General features: G+C 43.8%; 1 protein-coding gene across 1 annotated transcript in view; it reads right to left on the bottom strand.

Annotated features, from left to right (window-relative positions):
• Positions 1-22,775, bottom strand: part of LOC126484861 (ureidoglycolate dehydrogenase (NAD(+))-like) — a 99,014-nt gene that overhangs the window by 21,653 nt on the left and 54,586 nt on the right. Inside the window, exon 6 of the mRNA XM_050108456.1 lies at positions 12,299-12,488. Coding sequence (XP_049964413.1) covers positions 12,299-12,488 — 190 coding nt within the window. The remainder of the gene's footprint in view (positions 1-12,298; positions 12,489-22,775) is intronic.

Below are 22,775 nucleotides of genomic sequence, written 5' to 3'. Positions count from 1 at the left end.
TTCACACAAGGTTGGCGCCGGTGGCGACACCTACAACGTGCTGACATGAGGAAAGTTTCCAACCGATTTCTCATACACAAACAGCAGTTGACCGGCGTATCCTGGTGGAACGTTGTTGTGATGCCTCGTGGAAGGAGGAGAAATGCGTACCATCACGTTTCCGACTTTGATAAAGGTCGGATTGTAGCCTATCGCGACTGCAGTTTATCGTATCATGACATTGCTGCTCGCGTTGGTCGAGATCCAATGACTATTACCAGAATATGGAATCGTTCGGTTCAGGAGGGTAATACGGAACGCCGTGCTGGATCCACACGGCCTCATATCACTAGCAGTCGAGATGACAGGCATCTTATCCAGATGGCTGTAACGGATCGTGCGGCCACATCTCGATCCCTGAGTCAACAGATGGGGACGTTTGCAAGACAACAACCATCTGCACGAACAGTTCGATGACGTTTCCGGCAGCATGGACTATCAGCTCGGAGACCATGGCTGCGGTTACCCTTGCCGCTGCATCACAGACAGGAGCGCCTGCGATGGTGTACTCAACGACGAATGGCAAAGCGCCATTTTTTCCGATGAATCCGGGTTCTGTTTAAAGCATCATGATGGTCGCATCTGTGTTTGGCCACATCGCGGTGAACACACATTGGAAGCGTGTATTCGTCGTCGCCATACTGGCCTATCACCCACCTTGATGGTATGGGATGCCATTGGTTACACGTCTCGGTCACCTCATGTTCGCATTGCCGGCACTTTGAACAGTGGACGTTACATTTCAGCAGGATAATGCACGACCCCATGTTGCAGGTCCTGTACGGGCCTTTCTGGATACAGAAAATGTTCGACAGTTACCCTGGCCAGCACGTTCTCCAGATCTCTCACCAATTGAAAACGTCTGGTCAATGGTGGCCGAGCAACTGGCTCGTCACAACACACCAGTCACTACTCTTGATGAACTGTGGTATCGTGCTGAAGATGCATGGGCAGCTGTACTTGTACACGCCATCCAAGCTCTGTCTGACTCAATGCCCAGGCGTATCAAGGCCGTTATTACGGCCAAAGGTGGTTGTTCTGGGTACTGATTTCTCAGGATCTATGCACCCAAATTGCGTGAAAATGTACTCACATGTTATTACTAGTATAATATATTTGTCGAATGAATACCCGTTTATCATCTGCGTTTCTTCTTAGTGTAGCCATTTTAATGGCCAGTAGTGCAGAATCACGAAATTTGGAGGAAGCAGGGTTTCACAGTACAAGCAAAGGGAAAGAAATAGAAAAATTGTTAGTTTTTAATTACGTTACACACAAAAATATTGCTTATGTCATTTTTTATCCGACTTCAGACTTAACATTGAAATATTCTCGACTGCCTTTGAATTACCAAGACCGATTTCTTGCCAGTATCAGTGTCGTCAACAGGCAATAATCGTCGACTTTTCTATTTCCAGGATGGGTGAACTATTTATATATATAATTAAGTTGATACATAACTTCACAGATCGAGTTCTCTTTTTGACCAAATGCCGGCTTCTGTGGCCGAGCGGTTCTACGCGCTACAGTCTGGAACCGCACGACCGCTACGGTCACAGGTTCGAATCCTGTCTTGGGCATGGATATGTGTGATGTCCTTAGGTTAGTTAGGTTTAAGTAGGAGACTGATGACTTCACATGTTAAGTCCAATAGTGCTGAGAACCATTTGAACCATGTTTTTTTCTGTCCAAATATTGGTACATAAAATAAAAATATCAGAAAATCTAACTTTCGAGAAGCTCAATTCGTAGTTAAATTCGACCTGTAACTCATCCTTGTTGTTCCTAATACACTCCAGCTGCATAATCTTCCTGGTTTACATGTTCCTCATCATCTCTCTTCCTTTTTTTTCTTTTCTTCTTGTTATTCTGGCGTCTATATTTGCTTCAAGGACCCACTTTTCAACTTCGGCAGCTCTCATGAAATCCACTGTCAACAGTGAATGTCTTGTATACTCTTAGCAACTCTAGAACTCACTTCTGCTAACCGCTCCACAGCAAAACAGATTACATGCATACTACCGTTGGTACGATAACCCTGGGTTCGGTGTGGGGCAGCGGTGAGGCGGGTGGACTGCTAAGGCCTGTTTTGGGGTTGTGAACCACTGAGGGCTACGGCGGGACGAAGCCTCTCCGTCGTTTCTGGGTCCCCGGTTCAATACACAACACACAATACACACAACTTAGGGTAACAACAAAATAGCACCAACTCAATCTACAGAAAAGTTTTAAGAAAAACAATGCTCGAAAACCAAATGTATACGAGGTAACGTAAGAGCATCGCAAAGCGTATCTTGTAAAAGGGCTGTCAACTTAATAATCTGTTGTACAGTATGTGTTTCTCAAACAGAAGTCTAATGACAACACTGACATGCTAAAGCAGCGGTAACATGGGTGTCGACGCACACTGAAAGATATTTAAGTTCATTTTTAAACACCTTCCTGATGTCCATTTCAGGTCTTTTAACCACCATTTTGTTCAAAAAACTCTAAATATCGATTTAAGACGGCCGTCCGCTGTGGACGAGCGTTTCTAGGAGCTTCAGTCCGGGACCGCGCTGCTGCTACGGACGCAGGTTCGATTCCTGCCTCGGGCAGGGATGTGTGTAATGTCCTTAGGTTAGTTAGGTTTAAGTTCAAATGGCTCTGAGCACTATGGGACTTAACACCTGTGGTCATCAGTCCCCTAGAACTTAGAACTAATTAAACCTAACTAACCTAAGGACATCACACACATCCATGCCCGAGGCAGGATTCTAACGTGTGACTGTAGCATAGGTTTAAGTAGTTCTAAGTTCTAGGGGACTGATGATCTCAGATGTTAAGTCTCATAGTGCTTACAAGGGAACCTCCCCATCGTACCCCCCTCAGATTTAGTTATAAGTTGGCACAGTGGACAGGCCTTGAGAAACTGAACACAGACCAATCGAGAAAACAGGAAGAAGTTGTGTGGAACTATGAAAAAAATAAGCAAAATATACAAACTGAATAGTCCATGCGCAAGATAGGCAACGTCAAGGAAAGTGAGAAGTGAGGAGCGCCGTGGTCCCGTGGTTAGCGTGAGCAGCTGCGGAACGAGAGGTCGTTGGTTCAAGTCTTCCCTCGAGTTAAAAGTTAACTTTTTTTTATTTTCGCAAAGTTATGATCTGTCCGCTCGTTCATTGACGTCTCTGTTCACTGTAATAAGTTTAGCGTCTGTGTTTTGCGACCGCACGGCAAAACCGAGCGATTAGTAGACGAAAGGACGTGCCTCTCCAATGAGAACCGAAAACATTTGATCGCAAGGTCATAGGTCAACCGATTCCTCCACAGGAAAACACGTCTGATATATTCTATACGACACTGGTGACGGCATGTGCTTCACATGACAGGAATATGTTGTGGACCCACCTAACTTGTACACTTGGCGAATGGGTAGGAAGTTTCTTCTACCTTGCCCGATTTAGGTTTTCTTGTGAATGTTATAATCACTCCCAAAAAAGTGATGAAGACGTGAGAGTTTGTCACATAAACTGCAACAAATGAATGCAACAGTTTCAAAGTTTTTCCTGTGCTCTTCAAAACATATGTTTTTAACGTTTTCAAATTTTTCCGTGTGTAGACCGTCAAATCCTACATATGTTCAAGCAGATCTGAACATGTCCTGGAATTTTGGAGAGCGAAGTTGATTACGCGTGAGTGCTTGAACTTTGATAATTGTCTGAAAATGAAAAATTAAACTGTCACTCGAGAGAAGACTTAAACCAAGGACCTCTCGTTCCGCAGTTGCTCACGCTAACCACGGGACCACGGCGCTCTTGAGCTTTGACTATGCTTGATGTTGCCTATCTTCCGCATGGACTACTCAGTTTGTATATTTTGCTTATTTTTTCATAGTTCCACACAACTTCTTCGGGAGGTTCCCTTGTTAGAGCCATTTTTTTAGACGAAAAACAAAAAATTGATTTTTTGAAGCAAATTCTCAAGCAAGTTACCTTAAGGTTGTGCGGGGCCTGTAGAATATTTACTAGTACGAGGAAGACATTCAAAATTTTTAGAGTGGCATGGTTCAAAAAACAAAAGAAATTTATTTATATTTGACAACAGCTTTCTAATAATGTTTTGCGACTTGACTGCGGTGTAGTTTGTTCAATTTGCTCTAATACTCCGTCAATTATCATTTTGTATGACCCGAAAAATTAACTTCTTTAGAGGACGTTTCTGAGGTATCACTAAGCCCCTAGTTAGTTGAAGTATCGAACTCTCATGTCTAAGAGAGCTTCGATCGTCTGATTGATTTACAAGTGGGTTAATGTGATAAATATTTAACATGAAGTATGCAAGCGAGAAAAAGCGTAAAAAAGGTTCGAAATATGCTTAAAGATGTTTGAAAGTGCTCAAATTATGAAACACAGGATGGTTGGTTGGTTGGTTGATCGGAGAGAGGGGACCAAACAGCGACGTCATCGGTCCCATCGGACTGGGGAAGAATGGGGAAGGAAGTCGGCCGTGCCCTTTCACAGGAACCATCTCGGCATTTACTTGAAGCGATTTAGGGAAATCACGGAGAATTAAATGAGGATTGCCGGACGGGGATTAGAACCGTCGTCATCCCGTGTGATAACCACTGCGCCACCTCCCTGGGTAACACAGGATGAATGTAGTCTGGGTAATTCACGCTCCATTTTAAGCAAAAGCTAGATTTTTAACGCACCTCGAAGTTTATGACTCCATATCTTCTGAAGTGTGTTATACAATAATACACTGTTCAAAACAATTATGTGAACACGTATAGTAACGTCCGGTATGTTAAACCTATTTTGATACAAGCGGTACCTACGGCCTCATTGCATGGCCTGAGATCCTCGCTTTCAGTGTAGGCAAGAATTAAAATTATTCAGCATCTGTTGGCTATGTTGTGCATTGCACTGACAGGTGTAGAAATGGGCAAACTCGTTCATTCGTATGAAAAATTGAAAATTCGTAGCATAGGTGAAGATGGAAGGCGCCAAGAGGGAACACTTGCCTCCGTCCTGGAGTACAGAGTTTTTATCCATAACGGAATTCTCACACACTTGTAATTTTCGTGTTTCTGCAAAACCTATCGTTTAGCCAACTGTAGCGTTATGTGGCTGATCGCAGTGAAATAATATAAGGTGGCGCACGAAAAACCGGTCCCGAGTGCAGACTGCTAGCCAATTACGCAGGATTTGTTGACCGCTACGAGCAGAAAAATATGTAATAATTAGGCAGTGAAGAAATAACAAGTAAGCGAATGCCAACAAGAACTTCGAAATAATAGATGACGATTGGTAGGCGACAATGAGCAGTCTAGTATTCAGGGCCGATTATTCGTGCGCCATCCTGTACCACTGAACTTATATTGTAGAAGTTATCATATTTTCTTTACAAAATGTGACTCCAGACACTCGATTATGGAACACCGGTTCCATTCGGTTGTTAAGTCGGTCTACCCTCTATACCAATTAACATGCTCTTTTACCTTGGATCAAACAAAGTCGGAAAATGGCCAATCATGTGTGCCGTGCCGACTTCCTTTGCATGTGTAATAAAAAATATCTTGCCTTTTTACACGTATTTCTTTTGCTGTTTATCGAAATAGTGAAGTAAGCTGATACGCCGTTTAGTTACCTGAAAAGATGTATTATAGTACATATCACGTAATTTTATACAATTTTGCGTAATTATATATACATTTTAATTGCCAGTCATGGACACTGAATAGAATACGAAAAGAAACAGAAGTTCAGAGTTCAAAAAAGGTACGAAACAGATCTAGAATGGGCGTGCGCAGTGAACGAAACGAATAACAACTCCATACTGAACTATGAGCAGTCGGCAGAACTGCGACGAGTGGCCACGCGAAGAAGGACGAGTCCGGCCGAGCGAGACCGTGACAGATGGGAACGGGACCGAGGCTGGAACGAGACCAGCCGACGTGCCGTTGCGGAAAGAGACCGATCGTTTCCCGTTCCCGGGAACTATACGTAGAAAGCCGGGACCGAAGTGAACTATGAACGACCGTTCCTTAGAATTCGCTCATCGCTCGTTCCTCTAATCCTGATGAACCGTTCCTTTGGACCCGTTAGTTCGCGAACGACCCATCTCTAGTCAGGTGACCCCTCAGAAGGAAGTGAGAACTGGTGTCCGCAGTGTTTTCCAGTGGGGTCCACAGATGGTAGTTGTCATTTGTGGACGTTGTATTCAACAAAGCACATGTAATGCGACCTTTTAATGCAGTGCAAGTTGCAAGAGCGGTCTGTTTGACCATTAAAGAATGGACTTCCGGTCGTGTTGCTGCAAATACCAATGCCTCTTCACGTGTTGTCAATACGTTGTGGGCACGCTGCAGGGAGACAGGTCAGTACACAAGGCGAGTTGGTCAAGGTCACCGACGTATTACAACCCCACGTGAAGATCGATATCAGGCCATCTCTGCATTGCAGCGTCGTACTAATACCGTCAGAGCACTGCAAGACAATCTCAGACGGGCCACTGGAACCGCTGTGTCCGATCAGACTGTAATGAACAGGTTCTTACGACCCAGACTTTCTGACTGGGTACCCCTCTTGGCACAACAACATCTTATAGCTCGCCTCAGTTCTGACGTTCCCTCGTCAACTGGAAACTTCGTCTCTGGCGAAACGAGTCCCCTCTGAGGCCAGGTGATGGTTGTGTTTGTTTGCGGATATCGTGGTGAGCGGCACCTGCCAAAAGTTGTCCAACAGATCGACAGATTTCCAAGGCTTTGTGATATCGTCGGGAGGCACCAGTGTTGACAGCCATACGGATCTTATCGTTGTCCATAGTCGCCATAACGCCAGGCAGTACATCGAACGGATCCTGTTAGACCATGTTGTGACTACTGCATGCGGTGGTGGTCCAGAATCCCATCTAGTGCTAGGGCCAATGCGACGGGAGTCAGCATGGATGTGTTGACACAGCGTGGAAATAGAAGGAACGGATTGGCCTGCGAATAGTCCCGAACTAAGCCCCATCGTGCGTATGTGGGACACGCTTGACAGACTTGTTCGTGGTCGTCCTATTTCTCCAGTAACTCTCACGGGCTCTCATTGAAGAATGAGAACGGATGCTACAGGGTGACCTCCATAGGCTCAAATGGTTCAAATGGCTCTGAGCACTATGGGACTTAACTTCTGAGGTCATCAGTCCCCTACAACTTAGAACTACTTAAACCTAACTAACCTAAGGACATCACACACATCCATTCCACAGGCAGGATTCGAATCTGCGACCGTAGCGGTCGCGCGGTTCCAGACTGAAGCGCCTAGAACCGCTCGACCACTCTGGCCGGCCCATAGGCTCATACGGAGCATGTCACGTAGATGTGAGGCAGCGATAAACGCTCGCAGAGGGCGTGCACGTTATTGAATCTCTCAAATTCCAGTGAAATGCACTCAAGATGACGGGATGAATGATTGTTTCCACTTTGTTTCTAACACATGTCGGACATTTCAGTTTTTTTTTTTTTACTTAAATGATAGAGATTCAAATGGCTATAAGCACTATGGGACTTAACATCTGAGGTCATCAGTCCCCTAGACTTAGAACTACTTAAACCTATCTAACCTAAGGACATCACACACATCCGTGCCCAAGGTAGGATTCGAACCTGAGACCGTAGCAGCAGCGCGGTTCCGGACTGAAGCGCCTAGAACCGCTCGACCACAGCGGCCGGCAAACGATAGAGGATGTAATGTTATTTAGTTGTGTACTTAATTTGTGAAAGCTATCCAGTCTTTAATTATTGCGCAATGGAGTATGGCAGACGCCCAAAGTCATTTCATTTTTATTTTTTATTTTTAGCAGTGTACTATCCTCAGGTTACTGGATGCTGTTAGGTTGGCAACCTGCAGTCGATCCTGGATTCCGGGTTCAGCGATAGTCGCATAGTTAGTTAGATGGTTGGTTAGTTTCGAGTTTCATGGTTCATTTGTACGATAAATCGTAATGATATGGAACAACTCATTCTACATTCACATCGCAAATTAGATTGCAAATAAAGTTATATGCTGAATATTTATAAGATAAATTTTTTGAAATGTATAGCTGTGAGTGAGTAATTCATACGCACCACCTTTCACACATTGGAATAACAGAAATTGTTCTGCGGAGTAAGTTGTCAAGGGGAGACATTTTCAGTCTGTCTTCAAATTTTATCTTGCTGTCTGTCAGACATTTTATATCACTGGGTAGAGTTATCAAAAAGTTTACTTGCAACGTTGTACATCCATTTTTGTGCTAAAGACAAACTTAGTGTGCAGCAATAAATGACATTTTTCCTTCTCTATTATAATTACGAATGTGTCCGCCCCCATAGCTGAGTGGTCAGCGAGACGGAACGTCAATCCTAAGGGCCCTGGTTCGATTCCCGGCTGGGTCGGTGATTTTCAACGCTCAGGGAGTGGGTGTTGTGTTGTTCTAATCATCATTTCATCCCCATCGACGTGCGAGTCACCAAAGTGGCTCCAAACCGAAAGACTTTCACACGGCGAACCGTCTACCCGACGGGAGGCCCTACTCACACGTCATTTACGCTTATTTATTACGAATATCATTGTTCCCTTTGAACTGCAATGGGTTATTTACAACAAACTTCATGAGATAAATGTTCTGTGAAGCGGTAGTCAGAATACCCAGCGTCTTAAACTAAAGTCTACAAGAAGACTGTGGGTCAGCACCATATACACTGAAGCGCCAAAGAAACTGGTAACGGCATGCGAATTCAAATACAGACATATATAAACAGACAACATTCGACGCTGCGACAGCGCCTATATTAGACAGAAAGTGTCTGGCGCAGTTGTTAGATCGGTTACTGCTGCTACAATGACAGGTTATCAAAATTAAAGTGAGTTTGAACGTGGTTTTATAGTCGGTGCACAAGCGATGGGACACAGCATATCCGGGGTAGCGATGAAGTGGGGATTTTCCCGTACGACTATTTCACGTCTGTACCAGATCCTGCAAGAACGGGACGAACAACGACTGAGGAGAATCGTTCAACGTGACAGAAGTGCAACCCTTCCACAAATTGTTGCAGATTTCAGTTCTGGGCCATCAGCAAGTCTCAGCGTGCGAACCATTCAACAAAACATCATCATCGATATAAGCTTTCGGAGCAGAAGGCCCACTCGTGTACCCATGATGACTGTACGACACAAAGCTTTACGCCACGTCTGTTGATGACTGAAACATGTTGCCTGGTCGAACGAGTCTCGTATCAAATTCTATAGGGGGGATGGACATGTACGGCTAAGGAGACAACCTGATGAATCCATGACTCTGCATGACAGCAGGGGACTGCTCAAGCTGGTGGAGGTTCTGTAACGGTGTGGGTCGTGTGCAGTTGGAGTTACATGGGACCCCCGATGCGTCTAGATACGGCTATGACAGGTGACACGTACGTAAGCAGCCTGTCTGATCATCTACATCTATTCATGTCTATTGTGCATTCCGACGGACTTGCACAATTCTAGCAGGAAAATGCGACACCCCACACGTCAAGAATTGCTACAGAGTGGCTCCAGGAACACTCTTCTGAGGTTAAACACTTCCATTAGCCACCAAACTCCCCAGACATGAATATTATTCGTATCTGGGCTGCCTTGCAACGTGCTCTTCAGAAGAGACCTCCATCCCATCGAGCTCTTTCGGATTTATGGACACCCCGCAAGATTCATGGTGTCAGTTTCTTACGGCACTTCTTCAGAAATTAGTCGAGTCCATACCACGTCGTGTTGCGCACTTTTACGTGCTCGCGGGGACCCTACGCGATATTAGGCAGGTGCACCAGTTTCTTTGGCCCTTCAGTGTATTATTCTTACAGAAAGTTTTTGAGAAATGAAGATTTTACTTTCTTAAAGAAGAGTTACGCCAGAACATTATTCCATATGACATTATTAAATGAAAATATGCAGATGTAATGTACAGAAGATGATTTTCTATGATTTTAAATCGTCAGTAACACCTAAACTGTGTGAAGATCGGCTTAGAAATACATTTGGCGAAGAAGCCCCATCTAAAGCAACAAATTGTAATTTACACAGCGAATTCAAAAGAAATCGACTTGTTTAGTGATGATTTCCGTTAAGGACGCCCAGAAACTGCTCGTACTGATGAAAATATTGCCGCTTGAAGGATATCGACGGACGTCATACGAATTTATGCAGGCGACATTGGGCACTGGTATGAGTCAAATCCAAAACATTTTACATCAATAGTTGTATCCGAGAAAACTTTGTCGTCGACGGAATCCACGTGTACTATGTCTCAATCAGAAGCAACAACGGTCTGATTGGTGCAGAAAACCTCTGGAACAATTCCAAGGTGGCACTTCAAATTTGGCCTGGAGTATCGTTACTGGTGATGAATCTTGAGTTCAGTGTTATGATCCTGAAAAGAACAGTAAACCAGCTCAATGGGTCTTTCGAACATAACCTAAGCCTAAAAAACTCCGTGGAATTTTCAGTGCTGTTTTTCTAAAATGGGCCTATTGTTATTACACCATTGCGTGATGGACGTACAGTTACTGGCAATTGGTTTACAAATGTCTGTTTAACATACATTTTCGAAAAAGTTCATGAAACTAATCCTTCTTTGATTATCTAAAAATGTCCGTGTGCTTGTCGTAGGTATACATGTTACTTTAAATGTAGTATTTTACTTGGCGTGTAATACTTAAAGTTAAAGTCTAATAAAATTTTATTTCATTAATTGAAGCAGTGCTCCTTGATTGTTAACCGTTATTCGAGTAACGTTATCAACATTACTTAAGATAGTAAAACAACTCGCCGTAGCTGTCTCTTATCAACAAACCGGTTCCTCTTCTCCCCGTACGAGATGATATGCGACATAGAGCAGCGCCATACCCTCAGCCACTTCTTTCCATCTGTGTGGCTGAAATGAAAAGTACCATTACCTTGTAGTAAAATCTGTCGTAGCTTGTTGTCTACTCCCATGAACCAAGCGTTCTCTCACATGAGCATGAGTTTTCTTTTCTTATAATGGAATAGCACGCTCGCGTATAACCCGTCCTTCACAGGCGTTGCTTGTTGTATTGTCAGCTTGCTCGTTCCTATTGATTCCCTAGCGCCTTGGACATCTGTTTCCTTTTCGATCCAAAAGCAGGAGGTTAAGCTGGATAGTCTGCTGTTCGCTGGAGTCTAAAGGGTACTAAGAGAATTTCAGCTACGACGAACTTTATGTCGATATCTTTTCATTCGAAACAGAGCATTAAAGGTGGCGCAAAACTCATCATGAAAGATTAAACCCTAATTTATTGAAAGTCATGGTTGGAGCACAGGTCTGTGCGAGTGTCAAGCGTGAATAGTTGGGAGTGACGGATCGGTACTCGAACCTGGGACCTTTGCCGTTCAGGTACCTACCAAGTGACTTCTCCAAGCTCGACTAACGACCCGCCATCGCAGTTTTGTTTCCGCAGTTACCTCATCTCCTAGCTTCCAAACTTCACTGAAAGTCTTGCAGGACTAACACATCTCTAAGAAAAGCTGTGACTAAGCCATATCTTCAAAGTATCACTTGTTCCAGGAGTGCTAGTCCCACAAGGTAAGGAGGAGAATTGTGAAGCTTAGAGAGTAGAAGATGGCCTGGTGGAAGTAAGGCTGTGAAGGTGGTGTATGAATCTTGCTTAGTTGGATAACTGATACAATAGCCACCTCCGAAAGGCAAAGGTCCGAGGTTCGAGTCGCGGCACAAAGTTTTAATCTGCCAGGATGTTTAAAATCAGTACACACTCTGCTGTGTCCATTCCGGAGAAATGAAACAATTGCAAGAGTTTGGAATTTTGGAGTCACAGGGGACTGCTTGAAATCGGATGAATTGATCGAGTTAGGAATAACAATGTACTGTGACAAACCAATGAAAAAATGCCTAGTAAAAGAACACAAAGAATCAGAGTGAATGGATATGCACATATTATGATTCCATCTTTACTGAAAACTGAAGTTAAAAGATGGTGGAAGGACAGAAACTTGGGAGTAGTACATGAGTATGTGAGTGCATAAGGCATTTCATTAATGATGTAGGATACAGAGCGTTTGCTGAAATGAAGAACACGGCTCGCAAAAGGCACGGCCAGAGTACTGCACCAAAGCAAGCTTTAGGCCTGATGACTGAAAACTCAGCAACGTAAATTCTGCCACTGCGGCGATACTTTCTCAAATGTTTCCACACACAGGCACTAGTCAGGGCTGCAGCAGAAGAGGAAACACTTTACCTGCAAGCACAGAAGTAAGTATATCGACGGCTGCGGCGAGCCCGTAGCCCTTGTAGCCCGTTGTCAAGCCCCCGAGGGGCAGCAGCTTCCTGGTCGCCAGAGCGTCATTTGCGTCTGTGGTCGGGGTGCCCTTCTTACCCAGCGCCCAGTCAGTTGGCAGCTTCTTCTTCTGCAGGGCATACTCTTGGATCTGCAGCGAGAAAACACCATTGAATAGTAATTTTGGCTTTGCGGCGCTCGACGGGGACTAATCGGCAACCTACCAATACAATACACAACTGGCCATTAAAATTGCTACACCACGAAGATGACGTGCTACAGACGCGAAAGTTATCCGACAGGAAGAAGATGCTGTGATATACAAATGATTAGCTTTTCAGAGCATTCACACAAGGTTGGCGCCGGTGGCGACACCTACAACGTGCTGACATGAGGAAAGTTTCCAACCGATTTCTCATACACAAACAGCAGTTGGCCGGCGTTGCCTGGTGAAACGTTGTGGTGATGCCTCGTGTAAACAGGGGAAATGCGTACCATTACGTTTCCGACTTTGATAAAGGTCGGATTGTAGCCTATCGCGATTGCGGTTTATAATATAGCGACATTGCTGGTCGCGTGGGTCGAGATCCAATGACTGTTACCAGAATATGGAATCGTTGGGTTCAGGAGGGTAATACGGAACGCCGTGCTGGATCCCAACGGCCTCGTATCACTAGCAGTCGAGATGACAGACATCTTATCCGCATGGCTGTAACGTATCGTGCAGCCACGTCTCGATCCCTGAGTCAACAGATGGGGACGTTTGCAAGACAACGACCATCTGCACGAACAGTCGACGACGTTTGCAGCAGCATGGACTATCAGCTCGGAGACCATGATTGCGGTTACCCTTAACGCTGCATCACAGGCAGGAGCGCCTGCGATGGTGTACTCAACGACGAACCTGGGTACACAAATGGCAAAACGTCATTTTTTCGGATGAATCCAGGTTCTGTTTACAGCATCATGATGGTCGCATCCGTGTTTGGCGACATTGCGGTGAACGCACATTGGAACCGCGTATTCGTCATCGCCATACTGGCGTATCACCCAGCGTGGTGGTATGGGGTGCCATTGGTTACACGTCTCGGTCACATCTTGTTCTCATTGACGGCACTTTGAACAGTGGACGTTACAATTCAGATGTGGCTCTATCCTTCATTTGATCCCTGCGAAACCCTACATTTCGACAGGATAATACACGACCGCAAGTTGAAGGTCCTGTACAGGCCTGTCTGAATACAGAAAATGTTCGACTGCTGCCCTGGCCAGCACACTCTTCAGATCTCTCACCAATTGAAAACGTCTGGTCAACGGTGGCCGAGCCACTGGCTCGTCACAATACGCCAGTCACTACTCGTGATGAACTGTGGTATCGTGTTGAAGCTGCATGGGCAGCTGTACCTGTACACGCCATCCAAGCTCTGTTTGACTCAATGCCCAGGCGTATCAAGGCCGTTATTATGGCCAGAGATGGTTGTTCTGGGTAATGATTTCTCAGGATCTACGCCCCAAAATTGCGTGAAAATGTAATCACATATCAGTTCTAGTATAAGTTTATTAATCACATATCATATGGAATAAGACCTGTTGTAAATTTACTTGTTTCATCGTATAATGGCTCCCGAGAATGACTGCTAGCCTGCTTGCCTGCAGGGAGCTTCGCATGTTTTCCGTGATAGCCCCGGTGCCATATACCTTGTAGCGTTCTCTTGAATGTTACGTGCACTGGCCAGTCAGTAGCCTTGACGATGCCTGATGCCACAGCCTGGGAGATAGAGCCTCGTCTTAAACTCAGCCATGTTAGGGAGGTGCTCGGCTGGACATAACCTCAAGGTGCGTTTCAGTTACAGCAGATGTCTCCACACTGAAGGGAAGAAAGCATTATTGCTGTTGCTGATGCAGACAGGGAAGAGTAATTCTTATGAATTGAGAGAACTGCTAGTTATTCTAACGAACATCTGCACGTGAAACATTTTGCGACCCAAAAACTTGCAGCACACCAAATTCCAAGGAAACTTTTGGAACGGAGGGCCAGCCATATTTGCTGCCTGCTAGCCAAGAGACATGTGCACCATGAAACAAATGCACGACGGAACTTGCTCTGTGTGACACAGGCTTTAGCCTCCTCAGAGAAAAAATAAATAAAAATAAAAACTTTTTTTCCGTTTTTCATGGAGAAATTGACGGTTAGTTCTTGGGATTGCCGTTGAGTTGTAACTTCTTTCTTCTTTAAACGAAATTAACATTATATCGCTAGTTGTTTTATCAAGTGTCGGATGTACATTTCTTTGTTCGCTGTTTGGACTCAAACCAAACTGCACACACCCAACAGGACACGCTGCTCCCCGCCTTACCGAATTTCTTCCAGCACCGTCGAAGAAGGAAATAGTCTCACAAAATTGAAGACCAACTAAAAGGCTATGCCAGACTGCAAATACTTCGAAAATTTTGCTGTCGGCGTTGTTGCGATCTTCTTTCCAAAGACTGGTGCGATGCAGCTCTCCACGCTTCTCTGACCTGTGCAGGCTTCGCCAGGTCTTCATAATTAATGTTACCTGCATCCACTTCAACATGCTTCTTGTGACCTGCATCCACTTTAACAGGGTTGTTGTAGTCAAGCATTTCTCACCCTCTACAATTTTTACCCCCACACATGGGATTAGTTGGCATAGTTGCAAGGTTTGAGGAAACATCTTTTTTTGGTTTACCTAAATACGTATTTAATTAATCGGTCCTACATGATTATGTAGTCAAAACGTTAAGTTCTCCGCCACATTCACTAGACTCTCTCCTAGTATTGTACAAAAATAAAAAAATAAGGAAACAAAATCCTTGCCACCGAGCCTCAGTCCCCACAATGGTTTCCTGGTGAATTGGCAACAGTGAGGCTCTTATACGCTTGACGCAACAAGACGAGTTGCCAATGGATGATGGATGGCGGCTCCCCAGCAGCAGCAGCAGCACAGAGACTTGGAATGGGGCTGATCGTGTAAGCGCCTGTGGCATCCTGATCTCCTCATCGTGGACGATGTCAGTGATCTTCTGGTAAGAAGGTTTCGCTGGTTCGTACACTGTGCATCTATAGTCTAGTTTCGATCGCATGAAAGCCTTTTAAAATTGGTGCATATGCACGCTGCCAACTCCTCAAGACCAGTGGCTAAGGTGCTCTTAGATATTTAGTGCTTTCTGGGTTCTAGCCTTCGATCCTTTGTGTGTTGTTGCCAGATAGAATATAAAGTGAGGTCCAGAAACCTTATTGCAATTTTAAAATGTGGACTGGTATCCTTCATATGCAAGTGAAGTAAATTAAAAATACGACGCCGGCCTGAGTGGCCGAGCAGTTCTAGGCGCTACAGTCTGGAACCACGTAACCGCTACAGTCGCAGGTTCAAATCCTGCCTCGGACATGGATGTGTGTGATGTCCTTAGGTTAGTTAGGTTTAAGTAGTTCTAAGTTCTAGGGGACTGATGACCTCAGAAGTTAAGTCCCATAGGGCTCAGAAGCATTTGATTTTGAAAAATACGACGAAAAAGATTTAATTTAACACACACACACTTGTCTGCAAAATAAAATAAAATACAAACCGGATTTCCACTCCTCTAACTTGTTTACTGTAAGTTGTAACTGACGAGTCGCTGCTGCAGTGTTGGAGGAGGAACAAAACACTGCGAATTGTCGACATTCTCCTGTCCAGAATTATTTGTCAACACACCACCAACTCGGTATCTAAACAGGTGTTTAGATAAGAAAGACCTGTGAACATGGGTAGGTAGCCACTAAAGCTGTTCCGGCTAACATCAAGCTCCTGCACGTCGGCCTGAACGATGCAGCAGAGAAGGCTGTGAGAAGGTGTCAGCCAGTGGTACGCTGACTAGGACCACACCACGACAGGAGCGGCCTCTACACGAAGAGAATATAAGCGACGCTCCGCATAGCCTCGACTTTCCTCGAACATATCTGCATCCTCTACACCTCCTGCCGCCTTGATCCCTCTCATCCCCTGGTTGCTTCTCTCCTCTCCAACACATGCCTTCTGCCGTGCCTCTACCGTTGTGTCCCCCCCCCCCTTACCCACCAACTCTACATCCTTCATCTCCTTTCCCAAGGTGGCTTCTATCGACTTCCCCTCCCAGATGATGCCCTCTCTCCCTCCATTTATCCCTCCTATCAACTCTGATCCTCACCTCCCCCTCCCTTCCTCTGTCCTTTTCCCAGACTCCCTCTCCCCACCTACCCTCTCTCTGCCTCCCTTCTCTCCCCTGAGTCCTTTTGCACTCCCCTCCTCAACCTGTCCCCTCTCGCTTCTTCCTTGTCCCCTCCCCCTTATGAGTCCACTCCCTCCGTCAGCTCTTTCCCCCCCCCCCCCCCCACTTCGTTTTTCCTCTCGTTCCCCCTTTTTTCCCTTCATTTGTCCAGGTCCCCCCCCCCTCCCCATCTGCCCTTGGCTGTGGTGTTACATCTTTGTGCCAACTTTTTAGTGCAGTGTTTTAAGTGAGTGTTCAGTGTTGTGTATCTTTTCTGAAGTGTTGTGAACAGAAATCATACTGTCTTTGGGTGTGATTTATATATCTCTTGCGAACAGAAACCAGACTGTCGCAATGTTTTTTTAATTGTTTGTCTACTATTTTACCTGTCTGCTTCCTGTGTATTTTATTAGCATCGCCCATTTGTTTTATGTTTTATCTTCCACAATTTTCCGCCATTTCACAATTTAAGTCACCGTTTTTATCGCCTGCTTTTACTGTTTATTGCCTTCTTTGTCTAGTTTAAAACTTTTGTAGGCTGGGGAGCAGCGTACTAAGCTGCTGCCAGATCGCCCCCTTTGGGGGGAATCGAAATTCAATAAAGGGAAAAAGAATAGCCTCCACCACACTCGAAGTGCCACACTATAAGATGAGCCGTCATCCTAACTCTTTACTCATGACTTATGTCTTGCTTGCATGGAAATTGTATATACCAAAGGACATTGACTATTTGCATGTCGCCAATTGCTTGAGACACCTGTTTGTGAAAACGCAAAGTTAAGTATTGCCAATTTAATTTATTGTAATAAACTCCATCAATAAGATTGCTTGAATGTTGTCTAGCTATCCGAGAAACAACTTTCTATCAAAGCTGTTCACATAGGAAAGCCTGCTGAATAGCTACCTCTAGCAGGATCAGATGGTTTACTGTGGATCGACATCTCATGCGTCAACATTGATGTGAGATCAGCTAAGGCGCTGTCTGGTCTCTAATAGCCAGACGAGTCGACGGTTGACCATTGCGCTTATGTCTTTACTATACAGTTCATTCAGGCGATGCTACTGTAACTACTGGGACGCATTCAGTCCTTTCCTGGTTTAAGGAGAGGTAATAAAGTTGCCTCCCTCCATGAGCCGGGAAAATGTTCTGTCTACCATATACAATTAAAACATTCTAGGAGGATTCTCTTTGATGCTGTCTGCAAGTTTCGCAGCATGCCTGATTGGATTTGATCGTAAACGGGCGTAGAATCACGAGCCTCACACAATGCCGAATCCAGCTCTCAGATGGAGAAAGGGCAGCTGTATGACGGAATGGTTGGAGGTGAAGATCAGTTCAAGCCTCTCCATGATTCGCACAGTAGCAGTTGAACACCGGTACTGGCTAGTTGTTGCAATAGTCATCGCAAAATGTTCCGCCCTTGTCTGGGCAATGTCTCTGATCATGTTTTGGAGACACCCCTACTTCAACACCACTGCTATAGGCATCCGACTGTATTTACTGGAAATCATCCTAATGGCTTCCCACACTATCGTAAAAAAATAGAGCGATGATAAGAGTCAAGGGACACTCGCCATGACATTTTCTTACTCTCCTTACTTATGATTCGAGATTTGGCTCTCACTGAGTGGCACTTAAACAGCAGGCGCTTGGTGCGCAATAACCAGGGACGGACAAAAGGAGTGGTGTGTGTTATTTACAAACACAGCTACCCCTCCTTCGACCCTATCCACAGTCAGGTCATTCTTGCAGTAGAGGGTACAGCCTCGTAGCACAGGGGCGTCAGTAAGTTTAAAATGTGTTTTTTGTAAACACAAGCACAGGGTGCTCTCCTGCACTGCTAGTTTCAGTTCCTCGGCCAGTGTCCCGAACCCATCGATATTCAAGTTTAGTATAGGAGCCATTTTATCGGTGAGGTTTTTCTTTTACCCTGTCTCTCTGCTGCAGTGGGGATCCTGCGATGGTTGGAGGCTTATTGTGGAGGCTAGATGATTGCTTCAGACAGACTTCGCATTCCAGCCGGTATCCCTGAATCCGAGTCATTAGAAACGTCACAGAATGAGATGTATATGGTCTGACGATTTACAAACTGCCTTCTGTCGTTCAAGCTTCCAGTTTGGTTTGTTTGCTAGAAGAGACTTTGGAACACGTTCATGAAAATGACAGTAGGAGGGCTGGCTGGTTTACTGGAATCTGGCTGTTGAGGTGCCAGGTGCTCTACAGTATCTTCAACTGTGGCCTTTCTTGATGTTCTGGGAGAGCTATAGGCTTTCTAATAGCAATACCGTTGTAACTGCACTTAAAAACGCAGGTGACAGATTACATTCTGTTTGCGTAGAGGCACCGGCTCTCTGAATAGGCTTCTTTAGAGAAGAACCAAACGAAGAAGTAAAACCAGGAGGTTGCATTGCTCTATATTTCTTTTTTGCCTCATCACATGGAATACGTTTTGTTGCTGTTAGCACCTGTCCGTTCCTTTTATCAAGGTAGACATTACAGTCTCTACTCGAGACATGTTGATCCCAGAACAGTTAATACACTATGGAGGAGATAAACAAACGACTCCATCGTGGGCGGCCTTACCACATTTTCCACATGTAACTTCTCTCTTACATGCCAACTGGTGTGCCCAAAACACTGGCGTTTAAACCAGCGCATAGGGTTGAGCACGTAAGGTCTCACGTTTAAGTGAACGAAACGTACCTTAATAAGCTCAGGAACCATTGTGCCACTGAATGTACGAATGAACGATTCTGATTCCATCAGTTCTCTATCTACCCTTTTGATCACAGTTTGCACATCAATCACACTTTCTAAACATCTTTCAGTTCTTCTTTAGGAATAGCCATAATACCCCTGCATGCTACAGTGCCACTTTTCTGTAGTTCAAGTTGTTATGTAGCTCTATTTTGATGATACATTTCCCGACACATCTAGTTGCCTAGAGGTTTGTTGCTTGTTGAGAACAGGTGTTTTAACCAACAGTGTTCCATTCCTGAACTAAAATACGCAGCAGAATTGGTGTCAGCAATAACCTGTATACTCTATTGAATGTACGAAGAAAGGTGAAATTTCCTCAAAGCTGCCCTCTTCCCCTTTAACTACTGAACTTACTTATGTCCAGCAGTCTGTATTCTGTTGCTATAAACTGAAGTATATGGAACTCCTCTATAACACCACAACTCAAAAGCTTCTATTCAGATCTTATCTGTATTGTTTGTAATATTCCATGTCTCACATCCATTTTTTCAGAAAATTTGCAACTTATGTTCTCAATTATTTACTGACTGTATCCCAATCTCTGTCTCCCTGTACAGTTTTTACCCTCGACAGCTCTCTGTAGCGTCATGGGAGTTGTTCACTGACCTCTTAACAGATGTCCCATAACCCTGTCCCTTCTTCTTGTCAGTGTTTTCCATACGTTCTTTTCCTCATCGATTCTGCAGAGAAACTCCTCATTCCTTACCTTATTAGTCCACCTTATTTTCAGCATCCTTCTGTAGCACCACTTTTCAAAGGTTTCGATTCTCTACTGTTCCAGTTTTTTCACAGTCCATGTTTCACTACCATGCAATGCTGTGCTCCAAACGTACATTCTCAGAAATTTCTTCTTGAAATTAAGACCGATGTTTGGATTAGATTAGATTAGATTAGATTAGTACTTGTTCCATAGATCATGAATACGACACTTCGTAATGATGTGGAACATGTCAGGTTAATAAAAGGTGTCTATACAAGATATTACATTACACAAAATAATTACGTGACACTTAATAAGCCGGCCGGGGTGGCTGAGCAGTTCTAGGCGCTACAGTCTGGAACCGCGTGACCGCTACGATCGCAGGTTCGAATCCTGCCTCAGGCATGGATGTGTGTGATGTCCTTAGGTTAGTTAGGTTTAAGTAGTTCCAAGTTCCAGGGGACTGATGACCTTAGAAGTTAAGTCCCATAGTGCTCAGAGCCATTTGAACCATTTTTGACACTTAATATTTTTAATTATTTTTTTTTGGTGGCAGTTGGGGAAATTACCCACTTATTATATCGAAAAATTCATCTAATGAGTAGAAGGAGTTGCCATTAAGAAATTCTTTTAATTTCCTTTTTAAATGCTATATGGCTATCTGTCAGACTTTTGATGCTATTAGGTAAGTGACCAAAGACTTTCGTGGCAGCATAGTTTACCCCCTTCTGAGTCAAAGTTAGATTTAACCTTGAGTAGTGAAGATCATCCTTTCTCCTAGTGTTGTAGCCATGTACACTGCTATTACTTTTGAATTCGTTCAGATTGTTAATAACAAATTTCATAAGTGAATATATATATTGTGAGGCTACAGTGAAGATCTCTAGCTCTTTAAATAAGTGTCTGCAGGATGATCTAGAATGAGCTCCAGCAATTATTCTGATTTCACGCTTTTGTACAATGAACACTCTTTTACTCAATGATGAGTTACCCCAGAATATGATGCCATACGAAAGCAGAGAGTGAAAATAGGCATGGTAAGATGTATATCGCCAAAATTTGCAATGACCCTAATAGCATAAGTAGCTGAACTCAAACGTTTCAGCAGATCCTCAGTGTGTTTTTTCCAGTTCAACCCCTCATAAATTCATACACCAAGAAATTTTGAATATTCTACCTTAGCTACCGACTTCTGATCGAAGTCTATATTTATCATTGGTGTCATTCCATTTACTGTGTGGAACTGTATATACTCTGTTTTGTCAAAGTTTAATGAGAGCCCATTTGCACAGAACCATTTAATGATTTTCTGAAAAACATAGTTTACAATTTCACCAGTTAATTCTTGTCTGTTGGGTGTGATAGCTATACTTGTGTCATCGGAAAAAAGTACCAGCTTGGCATCTTCATGAATATAGAATGGCAAGTCATTAACATATATTAAGAACAGCAGAGGAGCCAAGACCGAACCTTGTGGCACCCCATTCTTGATTGCTCCCCAGTTTGAGAAATCACCAGTTTTTTGCATATTATGTGAACTGCTTATTTCAACTTTCTGCACTCTTCCAGTTAGGTATGATTTAAACCATTGGAGCACAGTCCCATTCATACCACAGTACTTGAGCTTATCTAGTATTATTCCATGATTTACACAATCAAAAGCCTTTGATAGATCACAAAAAATCCCAACGGGTGACTTCCGGTTACTCAAAGCATTTAATATTTCTTTAGTGAAAGTATATATAGCATTTTCCATTGAAAAACCCTTTTGGAAACCAAACTGACATTTTGCTAAAACTTTATTTTTGCAAATGTGTGAAGATACTCTACAGTACATTACTTTTTCAAGAATTTTGGATAAGGCAATCAGAAGAGAGATTGGGTGGTAGTTGTTGACATCAGATGTATCCCCTTTTTTATGCAGTGGTTTAACAATGGCATACTTCAGTCTATCTGGGAAAATACCCTGCTTCAGAGAGCTATTACATATGTGGCTAAGAATCCCACTTATTTCTTGAGAACAAGCTTTTATTATCCTGCTGGAAATGCCATCAATTCTATGTGAGCTGTAACTAGGTGAGCATTATGATCAGAAAGCCCATTCTCAACAGGACAAGAATTTATGTTTTTAAACATGTCTTGGTCTATAAAAGTGTTATCTATCAACGTGCTGCTGTCCTTTATTACCCGAGTAGGAAAATTAATGACAGATGTCAAATTGAAAGAACCGAGCAAGACTTCCAGGTCATTCTTCCTATTACACTCTTTCAGTGAATCAACATTGAAGTCCTCACAAATAATAAATTGCTTTCCCCTACCTGACAGATAGCACAAGAAGGCATCCAAGTTTTCCAGGAATAAATTAAAGTTCCCTGTTACAATTATAAAAGAGCCCTCCTTCAGTTTAAATTGACCAGCACATGCTTCTATATGTTGCCCTAGACAAAACTTGTTTGTATCTAAGCTTTCTACACAGTGATAACTTTTGACATATATGGCAACTCCTCCTCTCACCATATTCTCTCTACTCATATGTGCAGCTAGTTTATAACCACTGATATTTACCTTTTCCATATCAGACACAATGTGATGCTCAGACAGGCATAGTATATCTATTACATTATCAGATTCAATGTCATCTAAACAAACCAGGAGCTCATCTACTTTATCCTTCAATCCCAGAATATTTTGGTAAAAAATGGTAACATTATTTTTTACTTTACTTTTGT

The sequence above is a fragment of the Schistocerca serialis genome, chromosome 6, assembly GCF_023864345.2.
Source record: "Schistocerca serialis cubense isolate TAMUIC-IGC-003099 chromosome 6, iqSchSeri2.2, whole genome shotgun sequence".
Taxonomy (NCBI): domain Eukaryota; kingdom Metazoa; phylum Arthropoda; class Insecta; order Orthoptera; family Acrididae; genus Schistocerca; species Schistocerca serialis.
This window is presented reverse-complemented; position numbering and strand designations above follow the sequence as displayed.